This window comes from Erinaceus europaeus, chromosome 12 (assembly GCF_950295315.1).
Source record: "Erinaceus europaeus chromosome 12, mEriEur2.1, whole genome shotgun sequence".
In the NCBI taxonomy this organism is placed as follows: Eukaryota; Metazoa; Chordata; class Mammalia; order Eulipotyphla; family Erinaceidae; genus Erinaceus; species Erinaceus europaeus.
Genome location: NC_080173.1, coordinates 78,087,003 through 78,107,544, shown reverse-complemented (window position 1 = coordinate 78,107,544; position 20,542 = coordinate 78,087,003). Strand labels below are relative to the sequence as shown.

At 40.9% G+C, this 20,542-nt stretch overlaps 1 protein-coding gene across 2 annotated transcripts in view; it reads right to left on the bottom strand.

Annotated features, from left to right (window-relative positions):
* CPD (carboxypeptidase D) overlaps positions 1 to 19,919 on the bottom strand; it is a 71,497-nt gene extending 51,578 nt beyond the window's left edge. For both annotated transcript variants that reach the window (XM_007520428.3, XM_016187004.2), the window contains exons 1-2: positions 18,651 to 19,919; positions 7,743 to 7,990 (exon numbers count right to left, since the gene is read on the bottom strand). In XM_007520428.3, coding sequence (XP_007520490.2) covers positions 7,743 to 7,990; positions 18,651 to 19,387 — 985 coding nt within the window. In that variant the 5' untranslated portion in view covers positions 19,388 to 19,919. The remainder of the gene's footprint in view (positions 1 to 7,742; positions 7,991 to 18,650) is intronic.
* Positions 19,920 to 20,542: the final 623 nt, after the last annotated feature.

Below are 20,542 nucleotides of genomic sequence, written 5' to 3'. Positions count from 1 at the left end.
CTGAAGATCAGCCCTGCAGTTCTTCTTGAATAATTACATATAGTTTCCCTTTGTTCCCATAGCATCTATCTAGATAAAGCCCTTATCTTAAAGAAAGAAAGAAAAAAAAAAAAAAGAAAGAAAGATTTCATTCCAAAGGACTGAAAAAGTCTCCTATGTTCTTTTCCTTTAGGTAGCTTTCCCTGCAAAATGCTAACTCTAAGATGAGCCATAGTACACTGCTCTAATTATCAATGAATTCATACTCTAGCAGGAGACACACACACACACACACACACACACAGACACACACACACACGCACACACTTCATAAGGTAAACAGAAAAGCATTATATGATGGTATAAACAAAAAGTTCACAAAGGCAGAGTAACAGCAGATTATAGTCAAACTGGATAAAAACATTCCAGGAAGAGATAGTCCAATATGTGAAGCTTTACATTTTGGGAAAGCAAATAGTTCAATGGCAGGAGAGAACATCAGAAGCATCTGCTTGAGTCAGACTATATAGAACCTTCAACACCATGCTAGCTGGTTTGGACTTGAGCTATTAAAATGTGAAACAAGCAAAGACTTTAAAATTTTAAGTTATTGTACATTTGCTTTTCTGTCTTTAATATGCAGTTATAAAAAATCAATGTGGCACAGCACTAACTGAACCTGAAACATCTTCAATGAGCACAATTTATCATCTACACTTTGGATTAGTAAACAGACTTTGTAGAAACATTAGCTACAAAAACAGTTTTCTATATAAGTTCAGTAGTTCGGCGGTCGGGTGGTAGTGCAGTGGGTTAAGTGCACGTGGTGCAAAGCACAAGGACCATCTTAAGGATCCTGATTCGAACCCCGGCTCCCCAACTGCAGGGGAGTCACTTCACAGGTGGTGAAGCAGGTCTGCAGGTGTCTATCTTTCTCTCCCCCTCTCTGTTTTCCCCTCTTCCCTCCATTTCTCTCTGTCCTATCCAACAACGACAACATCAATAACAATGAAAAAACAAGGGTAACACAAGAGAAAATAAATAAATATTAAAAAAATTAAGTTCATTAGGTCAGCTAGTTTACTTATGCTATTTAAATCTGCTATGTTTTCCCCTCCACAATATAGTAATTACTAAGAGAGGCATGTTTAAAATCTATTGTACTCATGGGATCTATTTTTTTCATGCTGGAGAACATTTTTTCAGTTCTACACTGTCCAATTTGATTTTTTAGGTTTCTTTTTAATGATTCCAATTTTCAATGCCATAAGGATTCATCCATAATGTTCTGTTTAATGTCATAGAAAATGCTCCTTAAGAATAAAACTTTCGGGAGTAGGGCGGTAGCGCAGCGGGATAAGTGCATATGGCGCAAAGTGCAAGGACCAGAGTAAGGATCCCAGTTCAAGCCCCGGGCTCCCCACCTGCAGGGGAGCCGCTTCACAGGTGGTGAAGCAGGTCTGCAGCTGTCTATCTTTCGCTCCCCCTCTCTGTCTTCCCCTCCTCTCTCCATTTCTCTCTGTCCTATATAACAACGATGACATCAATAACAACAATAATAAAAAGACAAGGGCAACAAAAGGGAAATAAATAAATAAAAATTTTTTAAAAAGGCAAAAGATAGAAAAAAAAAAGAAAACTTTCAATCCATTCTTGAATCAAAACTCCTCATGCTGTTCAAAACAGTTGGGCAACATTTTCTTATGCTCTTCTTTTGCTATCAGCAATTTACTTTGAGCCAAATTCACCTCAATATTTAGAGTACATTACTGCTGCTCAGTCTAGTCTCAGTTTAACATAGAGATTAACTGCCCCTATGATCACAAGGTTTACTGTCACACACATACTCAATCTCTGTCTCTCTCTCTCTCCAAAATTAATCCTGAATTAATTACATTATGTGCTACCTGGTAACAAACCATAACTACTCCCTGCCCACAGTATAAATGGAGAAGGAATACACTTTAATAGTGCAACAGAACATTTTCTTCTTTCAATCCCAAATCAGCAGTGCCTTAAAAAGACATAAATATAAAGCCTTATGGGGGTGGGGGCAAAAAAAAAAAATAAAAAGCCTTATGGCAGCTGTCCCTAACTAATCATAGACTCTGTAGACTCAAATGAGCAACATATGAGTCTAACACTGTATTTTTTACCAGTTTCCTATCTTGGTACTCACTCATATGATAAAGAAAGCAATCTAAAAGTAGGTCATGAGATAAACACATGTGGCTCAGTTCTCACTGGAAATGACTGATGTAATCAGGACAAAACAAAAAGTCAGAATACAGTAGTAGTCTCTTATTCTCTTCAATTTTAGTTATATATCATGTATATGGAAAATAGTGTTTATAGATAAATAGTTTCATAGTACTACAGACAGTTGTAAGGGGGTATTTTGTAATGTAGCCCCCTGTAGGCATAAAGTATAATGTGCAATTTGGAAGGGGTTTTGTTCTTAGAGTTTAGAAATAAGTCAACTCTAACTAAAGTGATAAAAAAAATTGAGTTACAGGTCATGATCTATCAGTGGGTTGTGTAATATTATTAGTGGATTTAGATAAGTTTCATGAGTAGTTGAACAGTTCTGTGGTATTTCTTTTGTCTGTCTCTCACTCTTGCAAGGAAAGAAAAGTTTGCTGAGTGTGGTGGAATTGTATAAGCATGAAAAACTGGTGGCAAAAAGGGGGGGGGGAGTCTGACATGAGATTAAATAAATTCAGTTTCATTGTATTTGCTTTAAAATAAACATAATAAACAATCAGATGATTTTCATGTCTTCAAAACTATGAAGAGAAGATAAAGAATGGTAGACAACAGATACATGATGAGCACGTTGTGGCTCAGTAAAACAAAACAGGAGTCTGCCTGCTCCATGAATAAGTTCAGCTCAAGCTCTTACAATAATGAGATTTTTTAGCAGAGGAGGAGTTGTTCACCGAATAGTTATTCCAGTGGTGGGTCTTGCAAGTTTGAGAGACATTTGAAAGAAACAAGGCCCACCCACATAGGCAGCTAGTTAGGCTGAGTCAACCCGTAAATAAAGGTAGAGTTGGTGGGGAGCAGATGATCCCACAACCCATACTACTAAAGTGCTGTCTGGACCCTGAGAGCAAGTGTTGTTTTGTTCCTATTGTATCCCTGTCACCTAATACAGAATTGCCAAGTGCTCAGTAATATTATCTAAATAAATAAACAATTCAGTATGTGCTATTTCTTGGACCTGATTTCCTATAAAACAAAAGACTAAATCATTATCTTCCCTTTCTGCTCTCAAAGTTGATACCTCTTGGAACTAGACCGTCTATATACAGCGTCAATAAATTTAATCCAGGACATCCGGGTTTTAATATATTCCTGATCACAAGGTTTCACAACAACTCCACATAAGATAATGAAACTCCTGTTGCAAATACTGGTACTGCACTGCTGAAGTAGAAAGAGATATACACTAATCATTACAGAAATACCTCAAAAATTTATAGAATTAAATCACATTTTCCTTGTTGTGGAAAAAAAAAAAGAAATATCTCAAAATATGGTGATCTGGGAGGTGGTGCAGTAGATAAAGCATTGGACTCTCAAGCATGAGGTCCTGAGTTCAATTACCAGCACCCAGTGATATTTGGTTCTTTCTCTCTCTCCTTTTTTTCTAATTAATAAATAAAATCTTAAAAAAAAGAAAAGAAATATCTCCAAATATGTCTGTCCATGCAGCTAGAACATAAGAAAAATTGATGCTCATTAAAATGGTGGCTAGGAAGGTGGTCCAGTAGATAAGCACAGGGCTTGTAAGGATTGAACCGAAGGTTTGATCACCAGCACCACATATGCCAGAGTGGAATGGTGCTCTGGACTCTGCCTGCATCACCCTCCCCCAAACTGTCATGAAATAAGTAAATATACTTTAACAAAAAAGTAATTACTTTTCAAGGTAATCTTAATAATAATAGCAGCAAGGTTGTAGTTTCTTTCAATGTTTGAAGACTCAGACAAATCTGGCATCTCATTCAACCAAATGATCTTACTTTGAAGACAGCAAACTCTTATTAAGGAGCACAACATAAATTTACTTTCCTTAATCAATTGTTAGCAAGATATAACCTTCTAATCATTTACACATTTTTCCCAAAAAAGTAACTTTATAGCCCATCGTTTTAAAATAATATCTCAAATTAACACAGCAATTTAACTACATCACAAAACCACTAGTTCACAAAGTCAGATTTCATTATATTTGCTGAAGAATGAAATGGAATTAAAATTCGTTTGCCCCTTATCTACAAAAATAAATTTCAAGTCACCTCTAATGTTATTGGCAGAAAATTTGAATTCTAGTATTTTAAACCTCTTTTAAGAAGTAGAAACCAGGAGAGTCGGGCTGTAGCACAGCGGGTTAAGCACAGGTGGCGCAAAATGCAAGAACTGGCATAAGGACCCAGGTTTGATCCCTGGCTTCCCACCTGCAGGGGAGTCGCTTCACAAGCAGTGAAGCAGGTCTGCAGGTGCCTATCTTTCTCTCCCCCTCTCTGTCCTCCCCTGCTCTTTCCATTTCTCTCCGTCCTACCCAACAATGATGACAACAATAATAACTACAACAATAAAACAACAAGGGCAACAAAAGGGAATAAATAAATAAATAATAAATATTAAAAAAAGAAAAAAGTGAAAAAAAGAAGTAGAAACTATAAGGAAATCAGAAAACTCAGTAAAATATTAATCTTCAAACTTAGGACCCAGTTTGAGTATTTGTTTTTTGATATAAATAGCCAAAGAATAATTTAAGACTCTAAACAAAGGCACATTAAGAGACATGTCATAAGACAATTTATGACTCACTTCCAAGAAGAAGTAAGGAGCAGGCCAACAAGATAGCTCACCTGGATAGTACACCTGCTTTGACAAGCATGCCACCTAGGTTCTAGTACAGTCCCCATTGCACCGGGGAAATTTCAGTGCTATGTCTTTCCCTCTCTCCTGCCCCTCTCTTTCTACATGAAAAACACCACCTCAGAAACGTGAAGCCTTGGTTAAAAAGTTGTCAACACCAAAGATATTTCAGCACAGGCAAATTCTACAAGAAAAACTGATGATATCTCCAAGGACTAACTTGTTCTTCCTATTGGCTTTTAAATAGTCTAACCCTGTGCATAAAAACAAAAATGTTATTATTCAAAGGTTATCAAGTGTTAAGAACTCAATAGCTATTTTGATAACATTTAAAAAGTAAAGGTAAACATTTCAAACTTGCTTTAATAACTCTGCTAAAAATGGCATTCTATAGAAACTAGAATTCTTGCATATTGCTGACAGGAATGTAAAACTGGGGGGCAAGGTAGTGGCACACCTGGTTAATTGCACATATTCCCACGCTTAAGCCCCCAGTCCTCACCTGCAAGGGGAGAGCTTCACAAGTGATGAAGCAGGGCTCCCTCTCTCTCATTTCCTCCTCCTCAATTTCTCTCTGTTCTATCAAGCAAAATAAAGTTAAAAAAACATAAAATGGTATAGCCACTGTAGTAATTTGGTTGTTCCTCAAAAGCTGAAAAGAATTACCATAACACCCAGAAATTCCACTCCTAAGTATATACTGTACAGATCTAAAAACAAGGCCTTTAGTACGTATTTTTATACCAGTGTTCAGAGTAGCATTATTCACAGTAACCAAAAGAAACAACCCCATACTCACCAACAGATAAATAAAATGTAGACTATGATATACACGCATATGTATATATGTATGTTCCATATATATGGAGAGATACATATACAATAGAATAATTCTCAGCAATAATAGTTCTGATACTAGAAAATGAGTCAACTGACAATATTACACTAATTGAAATAAGGCAGATATAAAGACAATTATTACCTGACTCCAGTTATATAAAATATCCAGAATAAGCAAGTTCAAAGAGACATAAAATACATCAGGAGTTACCAGTGGGTGGAAAGAAGGAAATGGGGAGTAACTGCTTAATGGCTTAAGAGTTTCTATGTGGGGTAATGAAAAAGTTTTACAAATAGACAGTGGTGATCTGTGGGTATAATTAATGCCACTTAGTTACAAACTTAAAAGTGGCTGATTTTACATTATACCACAATTAAAAAGCAACAAAACAAGATCACTCCAAATATAAAAATCCAAAGGGAAATGGGCTTTTATATAATGTTAAGATTTTTAAATATTTATTTATTCCCTTTAGTTGCCCTTGTTGTTTTATTGTTGTAGTCATTATTGTTGTTGCTATTGATATTGTCATTGTTGGATAGGACAGAGAGAAAAGGAGAGAGGAGGGGAAGACAGAGGGGGGAGAGAAAGATAGATACCTGCAGGCCTGCTTCACCACCTGTGAAGCAACTCCCCTGCAGGTGGGGAGCTGGGGGCTCGAACTGGGATCCTTAAGATGGTCCTTGCACTTGACATCATGTGCACTTAACCTGCTGTGCTCCCACCTGACCCCCAATATGTTAAGATCTGTAGTAATCACATTAACCAAGCTGTTCACTAACAACCTGGAATTCATGCACCTCTTGATGTGATTTATTCTATATAGTGGTCTTCCTAGAACAATTTTCTTTCCTTTCTTTTACTTTTTTACTGCCATCAGGATTATCATTTGGGCTCAGTGCCCACTGCTTTTCCCCATCCTTTCCCCTTCTTTTCCTTCTTTTGTTGATAAAGAGAAAATGAGAGAAGATACGGAGGGATATGGGAAGAGAGACACCTGTAGCACAGCTTCACCACTCCTGAAGCTTCCCCCTGTGAGTGGGAACCAGGGGCTTGAACCTAGGTTCTCATGTATAGTAATATATGTGCTCAACCAGGTGCACCATCACCTATGCCTGAAAAAATTTTTTTATTATATTTATTGGATAGAGACAGCCAGAAATCGAGAGGGAAGGGAGAGATAAGAAGAGAGAAACCTGAAGCCCTGCTTCACCACTTGCAAAGCTTTCCCCTTGCAGGTGGGGATAAGGATGGGGAGGCTCAAACCCAGGTCCTTGTGCACTGTAACATGTGCACTCAACTAGGTACACCACCACCTGGCCCCCAGCTCTAAAATTTTTTCTAAATTTTATCATGAAGAAAATGAGAACTCTAGAATATGGGATATTCTGTATGAAAAAAAGATTATTAATTATAAATGTTCTGGACCGAGGAAACTATAAAACATGACTCAAAGGCAATGCTTGAATCTTAATTGGCTCTAATCTAAAAAGGAGGGTTAGGGAGATAGCAGAAGAAATATGAGTTATAGAGAGCATGTGGGATACTAGTATTACATTATTGCTGATTTCTCTTTTGTGGCTATGGTATATGGTTGTATACAAAAATGTCCCTTAAACTTGGGAAGTAATGCCAAGGTACATACTTACAGGGGAAAGGTCATGAAATCTGCAACTCACTTTTTATAAAAAAGAGGATATATGTGTTGTGAGAGAGAGAATGGGAAGAGGGAGGCAGTGGAGCATTTGGGGAAAGATAACAACAGTTAATGAATTACCATGGCAGATATTCATATAAACTTTAAAGACTTCTCTGTGGGTTTAAAATATTCAAAATAAAAAATAAACATTTTGAAAGTTAGAAGTTTCAGCAAACAGTTAAAAAAAAAAAAACTACTAGCACCAGGAGTCCTATGTTCAATCCCTGGCTGGTACCACCATACGCCAGAGCTGAGCAGTGCTCTGGCAAAATAAATATGTGTAAATTTTGTAAAGTAATAAGGGAAATACAGTAAATTCAGTGTTTCACATACCTTCCACATCATACCAATGTGCACCATTTGTGATTCCATCTTTGAAAGTCTCATCTTCATCTCCTGGACAATGTGGCTCACCAGTTTTCATTATGGGGTGGTTAGAAGCATAGGCTTTTGCCAAGTATTTAAAGACTTCATCATCTGAGGTTTTACTATAGAGTCCAGTGACCTTGTGTTCTGGAGAATCATCAAAAGGATAGCTTGCTACCACAGAGCCACCATGCAGATTTCCAGAAAGCACAAACCTTTGAAATACAACCAAATCACATTATCATTAAACAAGCCTACAGAAAATAGTACAACATCTTTTATAAAGGAATACAGCTGGGCGGGGGTAGATAGCATATGGTTATGCAAAGAGACTCTCATGCCTGAGACTCCGAAGTCCCAGGTTCAATCCCCTGCACCACCATAAGCCAGAGCTGAGCAGTGCTCTGGTGTTTCTCGCTGTGTCTTTCTCCCTTCATCTATCTCGAAAAAATTAATTAATTAAATTAATTAATTAATTAATTAGTTAAATACTTAAAAATTAAAAAAAAAATTAAAAAAAAAAGGAACACCCACCTCAACATGCTTCAGCTCAGACTGTGTCCAGAGACTTCACATGTGGAATGACAACCCTTCAGCTTCATTACTCGGGTGAGACCTTTCCTATCATAGTATTCTCTAATTACATCCCAGGCGGTTCACTTTCTAACAAAGACCCAAAACCTAGATATACACCAGTTTCTGTGAGAGAGAGCATATGTTCACACGTATCCATAAACTACTGCAAAATATATACCTGAAAGCAGAAGTACACTAGAGTTTGCAGCGAGTACCCCCCTAACACTTCCTCTCCACTATTCCAAGCTTTGGGTCCATGATTGCTCAACAATTTGTTTGGCTTCGTATGTTAACTCTCTTTTCAGTCACCAGGTTCCAGATGCCATCAGGATGCTGGCCAGGCTTCCCTGGACTGAAGACCCCACCAATATGCCCTGGAGCTCCGCTTCCCCAGAGACCCACCCTACTAGGGAAAGAGAGAGGCAGACTGGGAGTATGGACCGACCAGTCAACATCCATGTTCAGAGGGGAAGCAATTACAGAAGCCAGACCTTCCACCTTCTGCAACCCACAATGACCCTGGGTCCATGCTCCCAGAGGGATAGAGAATGGGAAAGCTATCAGGGGAGGGGGTGGGATATGGAGATTGGGTGGTGGGAATTGTGTGGAGTTGTACCCCTCCTACCCTATGGATTTGTTAATTTATCCTTTCTTAAATAAATTTTTTTAAAAAAGGAACACAGCTATATCTCTCTTAGAGCTCTAGAAAACAGCTCTTAATAGCTATGATAGGTAGAAAAGAATGAATAAAAAAATTGAAGTGAAGCATTTGTATTTAAATTTCAAACTGATTTTATAATTCAAGTTAACTTCAAATAAATGTAAAAAATTTAAGGGGTAGAGAACATAATGGCTATGCAGACTCTCATGCCTGAGGCTCCAAAGTCCCAGGTTCAGTCCCCTCCTACCCCCACCACTACCATTAGCCAGAACAGATTAAGTGCTCTGGTTAAAAAAAAAAAAGGCAGGGGTAGATAGCATAATGGTTATACAAAGAGACTCTCATCACTGAGGCTCTAAAGTCCCAGGTTCAATCCCCTGCACCACCATAAGCCAGATCTGAGCAGTGCATTTTCTGGGAGGTGGTGCAGTGGATAAAGCACTTGACAATCATAAGGTCCTGAATTCAATCCTGGCAACACATGTATCAGAGTGCTGTCTGGTTCTCTCTCTCTCTCATAAATAAATAAATAAAATCTTTAAAAAAAAACCTTCTCAACACTGAAAAAGTACAAATTATGTAATTTATTCAAGGAATGCAATTTATTCAAGGAATTTGAAATTTATGTATCAGGTTGAACAATGTTATCTTGCTAATATTCAACCATTTTTTGACCAGAACAATGACAATTTCACATAATTTGAATCAATATATATTTTTACATTCAACACATCTGATAATGTATTAATATTCATAGGTAGCACAGCTTATATAAATATTTGTTGAATACACAAAGTTGCTAACTTTTATGCTTTTTATATTCACTATCCAAAAAATAAGATAGAAAGTCTAATTTGAAACAGGATGTGTTTTTCTTCACTGCAATGTCTAATGCACTAAACTCACATTTTCAAGAAAGAAGTCATACTTTAGAAGGCTGGGGGGAGGGAGAGACACCTGCCACAGTGATCCGCTTTCAGACATCAACAATACAGCACTATTGTCGAAGCAGTTCTCTTTCTGAGCCCAAGGTTTCCATTTGGCCAGTAGAAAATAAACTGACATGGAGACAAGGATGCTCCTATAAATATCATACTTTTTGATATTTAATATGTCAATGAGAAGGCAAGAGAGGAAGAAAGGGAAAGGAGGAGAGAAACTCCTGCAGCACTGCTCTACTTGCAGGTGAGGGCCAGCGGCTTAAACTTAGGGCCCTGTACATGATAATGTGTGCACTCTACCAGGTAAGTCACAGTCCTTCCCCAAGAACTCCTGTTATTATGGAGAACAAAGGCAAAAACATGCTGAGGCTCTACTATATTTTTACTTCATATAAGAGTTCAAATCATAACTATGAGTTTAAAACAAATATTTTTCCCTTTGCCCCCTAAAACATATTTTACTGTTTCTGGCTTTGTGTGACTGAAAAAAACTGACCTGCAAAAATTCTAAAGGGACTGAAATATAACACTCCTTTCTATAGAGTTGAAAGAAATTAAACATAAAGTGTGTCTAATTTTAAAGATTATGTTAAGTATGATCAGTACCATCCCAAGGGAGATCAAATGAAAATTACTTATAATACAGAATCTGTTCACTGTATGACAGAACTCAGCCAATAAAATAAGTGATTAAACACTAGACTATGAAAAGAGATTAATTAAAAACTAGTATAATCATAAGTATCACTTTTCCAGACACCAAAGGAGAATGCAATTTGGCATAGCAGCAAGAAGCACAAGCTGGAGTCAGGCAAATATGGGTAAGAACATTCAGTCTCCCAGATCTGTCACTCACCAGAAATGTAATATGCTCAAGAGGAGTTACTGCCTATAAATTCAATGACACCTACATTATCACTCATCTGTAAAATGAGGATGAATGCAACCTACTTTCCCAGGATTGTTGTAAGAATTAAATAGGCTAATACATATATACCATCTTCACACCAATGTCACGACAGCTACTTTATAAACTGCTCAGCAAATATCCATTCCTTTGGAGATGCCCAGCAGCCTGCTTAGGGAATCACAGTGCTATGGAGACTCTAGTGTTTTGCTCCCCATTTCCACTGCATTGAGTGACAGGATGATACAGAAACAAAAATAAGGACACATTCTAACATTTTTTCTTTTTAAAGCACTTTTTAAATTTTATTTATTTTCCCTTTTGTTGCCCTTGTTTTTTTATTGTTGTAGTTATTATTGTTGTCGTCGTTGTTGGATAGGACAGAGAGAAATGGAGAGAGGAGGGGAAGACAGAGAGGGGAAGAGAAAGACAGAGACACCTGCAGATCTGATTCACCACCTGTGAAGTGACTCCCCTGCAGGTAGGGAGCTGTGGGCTCTAACCGGGATCCTTAGGCCTGTCCTTGTGCTTTGCACCACGTGCGCTTAACGCACTCTGCTACTGCCAGACTCCCGATATTCTAACATTCTAACTCTATCCCGATTTCATTACTCTAGTGCCAACTTTTCCATTATTTTTGTTTCCAAAAGCAAAAGAAACACAGAGGAAGGGAGAAACAGCACAGCTTCATGGCTTCCCTAAGTGCCGTGGCGCACTCATGTGGTTCTGCTGTGTTAACTCAGGCCACACTTGGCAAGGCACATTTCCTATGGATGTGCTATCTTCCCACTCAGATATTTTCTGCCTCACATTCTGGTTTGTATGCCTAAAATAACTAAAGTATTTCTTCCCACCCACTGACTTTAGGCTAGTTACAAGAAGGCTGGCAGTTTTATCAAGTAACAAATTTACTTGGCTAGCAACTATTTGCCAAATCTTGTAGGCATTACATGATTTCATTTAAGCAACATAAAAAATGTCCTCATGTGCTAGCAAAGTAAAATGGATAGGTAGTTAAAACACTCTAAGGAAGCATGCCGCTTTGATTATATATCTGGGGGTGAGGGTTCAGAGACTGAAACAGGTACCTCAAATAAGTAAACATATATGTCTTTTTAATTAAAAAATTTAAATACAAGATTCTGTATTTAATACAACTGCTGGTTGGTTTTTTTTTTTTTTGGCAACACTTGTGATTAAAATGGTATAATTGAATAATTTTTGAACAGTGAAATATTCAACATCTCTTTGAGTGATAAATTTCAATTATTAGCTCTTTCCATACTGCCAGCTACATATTTTGAAAATACCAGTGTCACCCATTGAAGAAGACCTACTATAATGGCTATAAAAGTAATACTTTTAGTCTGTTTCAAGCCAACTTTGCATAGCAATTCAAATTTTATTTAAAATATATCTGCAAATCTTCAGTATCAAATATTGCTCCTTTCCTAATATTTGAACTCACTGTTTAATGTATTAAAATACAATAACAAGATCTTATAAATACAATCGATCTCCAAATTAATTCTGTGTGGCTTCTAGCATAATAGTTCAAATATATATTTCACCTTATATAGGCACCTATATTCACTTCTGATTATAGAGTTATTTGTAAAGTAATTTGTAAAGTAAAGTTTGCTATACAAACAAGTATGACTAGGATAATACTTAGTTATTGAATTCCTAGGCTTTCAAAATCCTCACAAAAAAGTCTGAGACAAAGCAAATTCACATCCTGGCATCACATGGGAGGTGCTATGGTTTTGGAGGAGGCTCTGAGGTTGTGGTATCTCTCCTACCTCTCTATCGGAATGAAAAAGTAGGCCTGAGCCCCATCACCTGGGGCTCTAGTCAGGGAATCCTTGTTTTCCCACAGATATGATAGGCCTAAACCACTAACAGATCCCTCCCTCCACCACCACTGGTCACTTCCATCAGGAACATCATCATAAGCCCTGTTGGGGGTTTCTACAGGACCTTGCCCTCAATATAGAACAGCAATGGTAGTGACTGACCCTCTCTCCAAAGGGAAGCTGGGTCAGCATACTATGCCACTCCAGGAAGATTGGTCCTGAAATGAGTGCAGCCTACAATGTTCCTAGCTGTAACAATGGAATGTGAACTCAGACTGACAGGGACTCAGAGGTTATACAGGTTCCTGTGCTAAACAGAAATAGATATGAGCCCTAGAACAGATTGAGGAGATTTAAAATTAATGAAATTTATATACTTTCCTCATATTGGACAGCTAGTCTCTGCCTTGATCCAACTTTCTAGTGCTATTCTCAACTCTGACACCAACTTCCCAGACAATACATTTAGTCTACCTGTGTGTTTTCTATCAGGCTCAGACAAAAATTATTAAAGTCAGAAAAGCAATTACAGAAGCCAGACCTTCTACCTTCTTTACCCCACAATGATCTTGGATCCATACTCCCAGAGAGATAAAGAATAGGGAAGCTGGGAGTTGGGTGGTAATGCAGCGGGTTAAGCGCAGGTGGCATAAAGTACAAGGACCAGCTTAAGGATCCCAGTTCAAGCCCCCAGCTCCCCACCTGAAGGGGGGGGTCACTTCACAAGTGGTGAAGCAGGTCTACAGGTGTCTATATTTCTCTCCCCCTCTCTATCTTCCTCTCCTCTCTCCATTTCTCTCTGTCCTATCCAACAACGATGACATCAATAACTACAACAATAAAACAAGGGCAACAAAAGGGAATAAATAAATAATAGGGAAGCTACAAGAGAGGGGATTGGAGCTGGGGGGGGCACTGTGTGGAAATGTACCACTCTTATACTATAGTCTTGTCAATATTTCCATTTTATAAATAAAAGTACTAAAGTCATGGGCCCCTTGGAACATACCTGAAATATACTTCCTAGCTTCTTCCCACAAAAAAACCCTTAGCTTCATCTGCTTTATTCCTACCTTTGGGTTCTATTTATTAAACAATTTTTTCCTGCTTTAATCTTACTGCCTTTCAGCCACCAAGTTGCAGATGCTACTATGCCATCCTAACTTCTCTGGGTTCAAGGGGGAGGGGGAGGCAGGGAGAGGGATAGGATGTGACACAGTCTTTTGGTGGTGGGAATGGTGTTTATGTACACTCCTATTGATTTGTAGTCATATAAACCACTATTTAATTAATATGAGGGGAAAACTGATTGAATGTCTCAAACCATAGGCTGAGTCTTTGATATGTTGACTCTCTTAAAAGCTTAGACCAGGGAGAACAGAAGCAACCAGTGGCACAGCTATATACAAATAATGTCAAAGGACATAAATTATGGTGATGTTGTGCATGACATAGTAAATCCTAACAAAGGGATTTTTCAAAGTTAACCCAATTGCCAAATAATATGATTGTAGTAATAACAATCTATTGCCTTCTTAAACCCTAATCTCCCGCTTCCTATATAGCCTATATTTCCCCAGTCCTGGAACCTCTAGGGTGGGGCTCACTTTCCTGCATGCTTCTCTCAATTCATACCAAATGATATTGCATCCACCGATCCCAACTCAATCAATGCAATGAGTACCACCTCAGCATGCTTCACTTCAGACTGTGTCTAGAAACATCAGGTGTGGAATGTCAACCCTTCAGCCTCATTACTCAGGTGAGACCTTCCATTTCATAGAATTCACTAATTCCATTCCAGATGGTTCACTTCCTAACAAAGTTCCAAAACCTAGATATAGACCAGGTCCCATGAGATAGAGCATAGGTTCACATGTATCCATAAACTAGGGCAAAATATATACCTGAAAGCAAAAGTACATAATAGTCTGTAGTGAGTCAGTATAAAGTTCATAATAAAATACTGTCTACTTAGACTTAGATACCCCCCTCACCTACTTCCTCTTACACTTCCCTCACTTACTCCAAAGCTAACCTTATCAAAGCAAGGACTGCAAACGCTGAATAAGGGCAAGAGATTGGCATACTTTAATGATGACTCTTTAGTCACTATCAGGCCATTCCATCAGCTGGGGCCCTAATTGGAGAGTCCTGAGATTCCCAAACAGACATGATGGGCCTAGACCTCGAATGAATCCCTCTCCCCAATATTACCAGTCATCTCTATCAGGAAGAACATAATAAGACTCCTTTGTGGACCCCCATAGGACCTTGCCCTCAATGTGGATCAACTGAAGGGAGGATGAACAACATAGTCTATGTTCCACCTGAGGAAGATGCGTCCTGAAATTTGTTTAGTTTGAAACGTTCCTACTTATGACCATAGAATGTGAGCTAGATCTACAGGGATGCAGAAGTCACACAGGCTCCTAAGCTGAATATGGGCCCCAGATCACATTAAATCGATGGGGTCTACAAGTCAATAGTATTTATATACCTTTCCCATATTTGGGAGCTACTCTCTTCCCTGATCCAGCTTTCTGGTCCTTTTTCCAGCCATGACATCATCTCCCCAGACAATAACTTGAATCCACCTGCATATCAGATTTCAGACTCAGGGGGAAAAAAAAAATTAGTATAGTCATGGGCGCTTTGGAATATAACTAAAATAGACCTACTAGCTATCTACAAAAATGGAGACGCCCTCCCCTAACTCTTCATCTGCAGTATTCCAACCTATAGGTTCATGATTAGTCAACAACTTGTTTGGCTTTATATGTTCTCTACTTTCAGCCACCAGGTTCCAGATGCTACCATGATGCTGACCAGACTTCCCTGGACAGACAACCCCAACAATGTGTCCTGTATCCCCACTTCCCCAGAGCCCCACCCCACTAAGGAAAGAGAGAGGCAGGCTGGGCATATGGATTGACCTGTCAATGCCCATGTTCAGCGGGGAAGCAATTACAGAAGCCAGACCTTCCACCTTCTGCATCCCACAATGACCTTGGGTCCATACTCCCAGAGATAAAGAACTGGAAAGCTATCAGGGGGAGGGGAGGGGATACGGAGTTCTGGTGGTAGGAATTGTGTGAAGTTGTACCCCTCTTATCCTATTTATTTGTCAGTGTTTCCTTTTTATAAATAAAAAATGAAAAATAAATAAAAATTAAAAAAAAGAATTTTGGTCCATACTCCAGAGGGATGAAAAATAGGGAACTTTCCAATGGAGGGGATGGGATACAGAACTCATGGTGGGAATTATATGGAATTGTACCCCTCTTATTCTACAATCTTGTTAATCATTATTAAATCACTAATAAAAATAAGATTGTCATGAAACACTTTAAACATGTCATTTAAGCAATCCAGATAGTGCATTTGATATATTATCTCCAAAAAGTCCTGACCATCACAGTGTCTGAATGAAATATTTAAAAGGGCCTAAAAACAGTGAAACCATGTCCATAAGGGCTCAGGACCAAAAAGAAAAAAAGAAAAATCTTTTGGTCCAAATGATAGTGATTTATAATTAGTAAATACTAACAATACAAAAAAGATAATTTAAAGTTGTTTCTTTTTGCCTCCAGGGTTACTGTTGGGGCTCAGTGCCTGCACCACAAATCCACTGCTTCTGGAGGCTATTTTTCCCCTTTTGTTGTTATGGTTATTCTTATTGTTGTTGTTGTTGTCAGGAGAGAGGAGGGGAAGACAGAGTGGGAGGGAAAGATAGACACCTGCAGACTTGCTTCATTGCTTGTGAAGCAGCCCCCCTACAGGTGGGGAGTCTGGGGCTAGAACAAGGATCCTTAGGTAGGTCTTTGTGCTTTGAGCCATGTGAGCTTAACCTGCTGTGCTACCGTCCCACCCCCAAGTTTCACATTTTTAGCATAGCTTCAGGGTGACCTGCACCAGGACAAAGTTCATTTCATTTTTGGTCACAAGAGCAGATACTATAGAAAAAAAAAAAAGTCACAGAATTTATACTATTGCAAAGATTGCCATGAAGCACTTTAAACATGTCATTTAAGAAATCCAGACAGTGCATTTGATATATATCATTTCCAAAAAGTCCTGACCATCACAGCATCTGACAAAATGTGTAGTCATTTCATATTCTTTTATAGTTCCTCAAAGGTCATGACATAGTTCTCTTTTAAAGGAAAAAAAAAAAAACTTCCCGTAAAGCACAACAACGGGCATTAGGGCATTAAGGATCCTGGTTCAAGCCCCCGGCTCCCCACCTGCAGGAGAGTCGCTTCACAAGCGCTGAAGCAGGTCTGCAGATGTCTATCGTTCTCTCCCCTTCTCTGTCTTACCCTCCTCTCTCCATTTCTCTGTCCGATCCAACAATGATGAAATCAATAACTACAATAATAACTACAACAATAAAACAAGGGCAACAAAAGGGAATAAATAAAATATAAAAAAATTTAAAAACTTCCCCGTGAATATATGTGGAATAAAGTATCTATATTTGATCTTAAAAGGATTAATAAAGTAAAAGGTGGGAGGCAAAAAAAAAAAAAAGGATCTAGAATTGTCATAATACCCCTGGATTGTCTAGATCTTCTATATATGATTGAAATCTCATAGAAACAATGCCAGGCCCCATAGAGCAACTTCTTTATTATTACTTTCATCTGTCACTCAGAAATCTTCAAATAAGATGGAAACATTAACTACTGCTTCACAAGCCTTATGAAGATGTGAAAATGGGGGCATGCTGGCAAAGGGAACAGTGAACAGTACAACCCAGACTTATGCTAACTCAGGACCCTACGCCCTTCATTCCTCTCTTCTTCCTTTTTGCTGAAAATCCTACCCCTCTCTCAAGACTCCGCTTGAGTTTTACCTCTTTCACAGAGACTATCCATGTTACTGCAGCCCAAACACATTTTGCCTTTTGCAACAGTTTCTGTAAAATTTACTGGTTACATAAACACAAACTCCTATTTGCACAATCATCTCTTGTTATCCACCAACTTCTTCAGGTCCTCCTACTTCTAGTTCTTATTTTTTTAAAATGGCACATTGTACTTAATGAGGCTGCCATGAAGTTAAGAAGATGTGTATTAAGTGACAACTAAACCATTCCACCTTAGCCCACGCTAACAAAATGCAACAAATGGCAGCAGAAACCTTCAGCGTCTAAAATGAAGCTGCTCACAGATGAAGGTTCCAAATCTGCCAATTCCCCAGCTCCAGCCATATGCTCCCTAGCTGAGTCAGAGGTACAGGCTGGAAGAGAACCAGTTTCTCAAACAACCAAAGCGAAGGAGCTGGGTGTGTCACTTATCCTTTCTGGACTACGGGCTCCCTCCACGGTTGTTGAGAGTAGTAGGCATCAGATTGCCCGTGTTTGAGTCCCAGTCGCACTCTGTACTATGCAGATCATTTAACCCATCTGACCCTCAGTGCAAAACAGGCTTCTTCATGGTGTCCACCTCACCAGGTTGCGGTCAGCATACAGGGAGATATCGCAATGCACAGAGAGGACTTGGCAGGGAGCTCGGCGCAATACCATCACAGCAGTATTGGCAGCTCAACTACAGAATGAATGAGCTGACCAGGCTTATTTATACTAAGGTCTCTTGCATCGTTCATACTCTGTATGATCTTGTGAAAACGTGAAGCAGAAAGGAGTCTCCCCATGCGGCCAAAAGTCTCTCTTTACATCCTTTTGGGGGTGGGGATAAAAAAATAAAAAAATAAAAAAAAGAGCCTGCAGGCAAGCACTTCTCAGACAATTAGCGGGTTAGAAGACTAAGCGGTCCTGTGCTCCGTTAAGGGGTGTCGCCCTTGTCACCCCTGGGGCCTGCGAGCACCGTTTGGGCGCCGACTGGGTGCCTGACGCCGGGGGTGGGGCTCCCCGATGGTCTGGGGGAGGAGGGGAGGGGGAAGGGAAGGAGGGGGGAGGGGGCCACTCACTTGTTCCTGCGGATCCAGTCGATGAGGGCGCGCACCTCGGGCACGTCGTCCAGGGACGGCGGCTCCCCGGTGCCGAACTGGTCCGGGAAGCTGCGGTTGAGGTCGCGGCCGCGGCTGTTGTCGCGGCCGCTGCCCCCGGAAAGGCCACTGTCGCCAAAGCCGCAGTCGCCCTCGTGGGCGCGCTCGAACCCATCCGGGTTGAGGCTGGGCAGCAAATACACGTCGGTGGTGTTGAGCAGGCGGACGAGGCGCGGGTCCCCGCGGCGGTATCCAGCCGCCAGCTCGCGGGCCAGGTAGATGAGGACCTGGCGCGACACCGTCTCGTCGCCGTGCATGTTGCCCACCAGCTTCACCTGAGGCCGGCCGGGCAGGAGCGGCCCCCCCGCATCCGGCCCCGCGTCGCTGCCAGGGGGCGGCGGTCCCAGCCCGGCCGTGAGACGCAGCACCCACAGCGGCCGGCCCTCCACCGAGCTGCCGATGCTGAAGAGGCGCGCCAGGCCCGGGGGCCCCGCGGCCGCCGCCTCCCTCAGCGCCGAGCCCAGCTCCTCTTCGTGGTAGTAGCGGTCAAACTGGCCCTCGGCCGCCTCGGCGCCCGCGTTCGCCGTCGTCGTCGTCGCCTCCGCCTTCTTGATGTGAGCTGCTCGGGCCGGGCTTGGCAGCAGCAGCAGCAGCAGACACAGCAGCAGCGGGAGGCGCCCTGGCCGCCTGGGCGGCCGCGCGTCCCAGGCGCTCGCCATCTTCCAGCAGCGCGGCTAAGCTCGGATCCGCTCCCGCGGCTCGGCGCTCCGGGAGGCCGGGGCCCGCCGGATCCCCTCCGCGCCTAGCAACCCCATCCCGCCCTCCGGCCTCCACCAATCGCAGGCCGGACTGCGTTCGCGTCAGGCAGGGGGCGGGGCTGTCCTTAAAGCGGCCGGCTCCCTCCGGGCGTGCCTCCCTCTAGTCGGGACGATTCGGGTCACTCTCTTCCTGCGCTAAGGCTCCTTTCTCTCCCTTTCCCTCCGGCCGCTTTCCTCTGCGTTTGCTCCGCTTCTCCTCTACTCTGAAGCGCACGCTTAATCTTTTCCCAGTTGCGCTTTAAAGCTCAGAACTGAGTCGAAAGAATCAAAGCACTCCGGGACGCGGCGGTGGGGAGGGAGAATAAAAAAGGTTCTAAAGAATCTACCTGGAAGAGTCAAGGGACGCCTTAGCTAGTCCTTCCCTCCGCGCCCCTTTCCTCCCGAGCCAGCCAGCCTGGCTTCGAACCCCGCGCCCCGCTAGCGGTTGAAAAGAATGGAACCCTCCGAGAAAGCTTGGCTACCTCACAAAGCAGAGTCTTCCTATTCCATTTTCGAGTTTTCGTGATGAAAGGGTTCTCCTGTAGGTTCAGCGGAAACCTACTAAGTACTAGGCTCCCTTTGTGATGATTTTATATGCCTCTGGCGTCGCCCCAGATAGTATTTTTTCACTGCAACTGGTTTCCTGTGTGTGCTAGTCTTACCCTCCAACGAGCCAATTTCACTTTATAGCTCATTTTTCCAACTTATCACACCTCTTTGGAGTGAATTGTTTGTTTAACTGTGGCCTTAGAATGACATTTTAAAAGCAGCAGGTGTGACATTTCTGGAAACACTTGTTTGGCAAGTATACTTCCTCAGCCACTCAATGTTCCATCAAATCTGGCATTTACAATGTTTTATCGTCTAGAGAAGTGTCCTTTTAAACTGGTCTTTAAAATTAGACTTTGCCATTTTAGCTTAAAGAAACACAAAACCTCACAATCCTTTTTATCATGGGGGAGATTCTACTCACCTAACAACATCATTGTAATGACCTGTGTATTTCATTTTTTCAAAACTAGATATTTCAAGATCCCTTTGTTGAGATACAATGGCCCTTAATGTGACTGTAAAGAG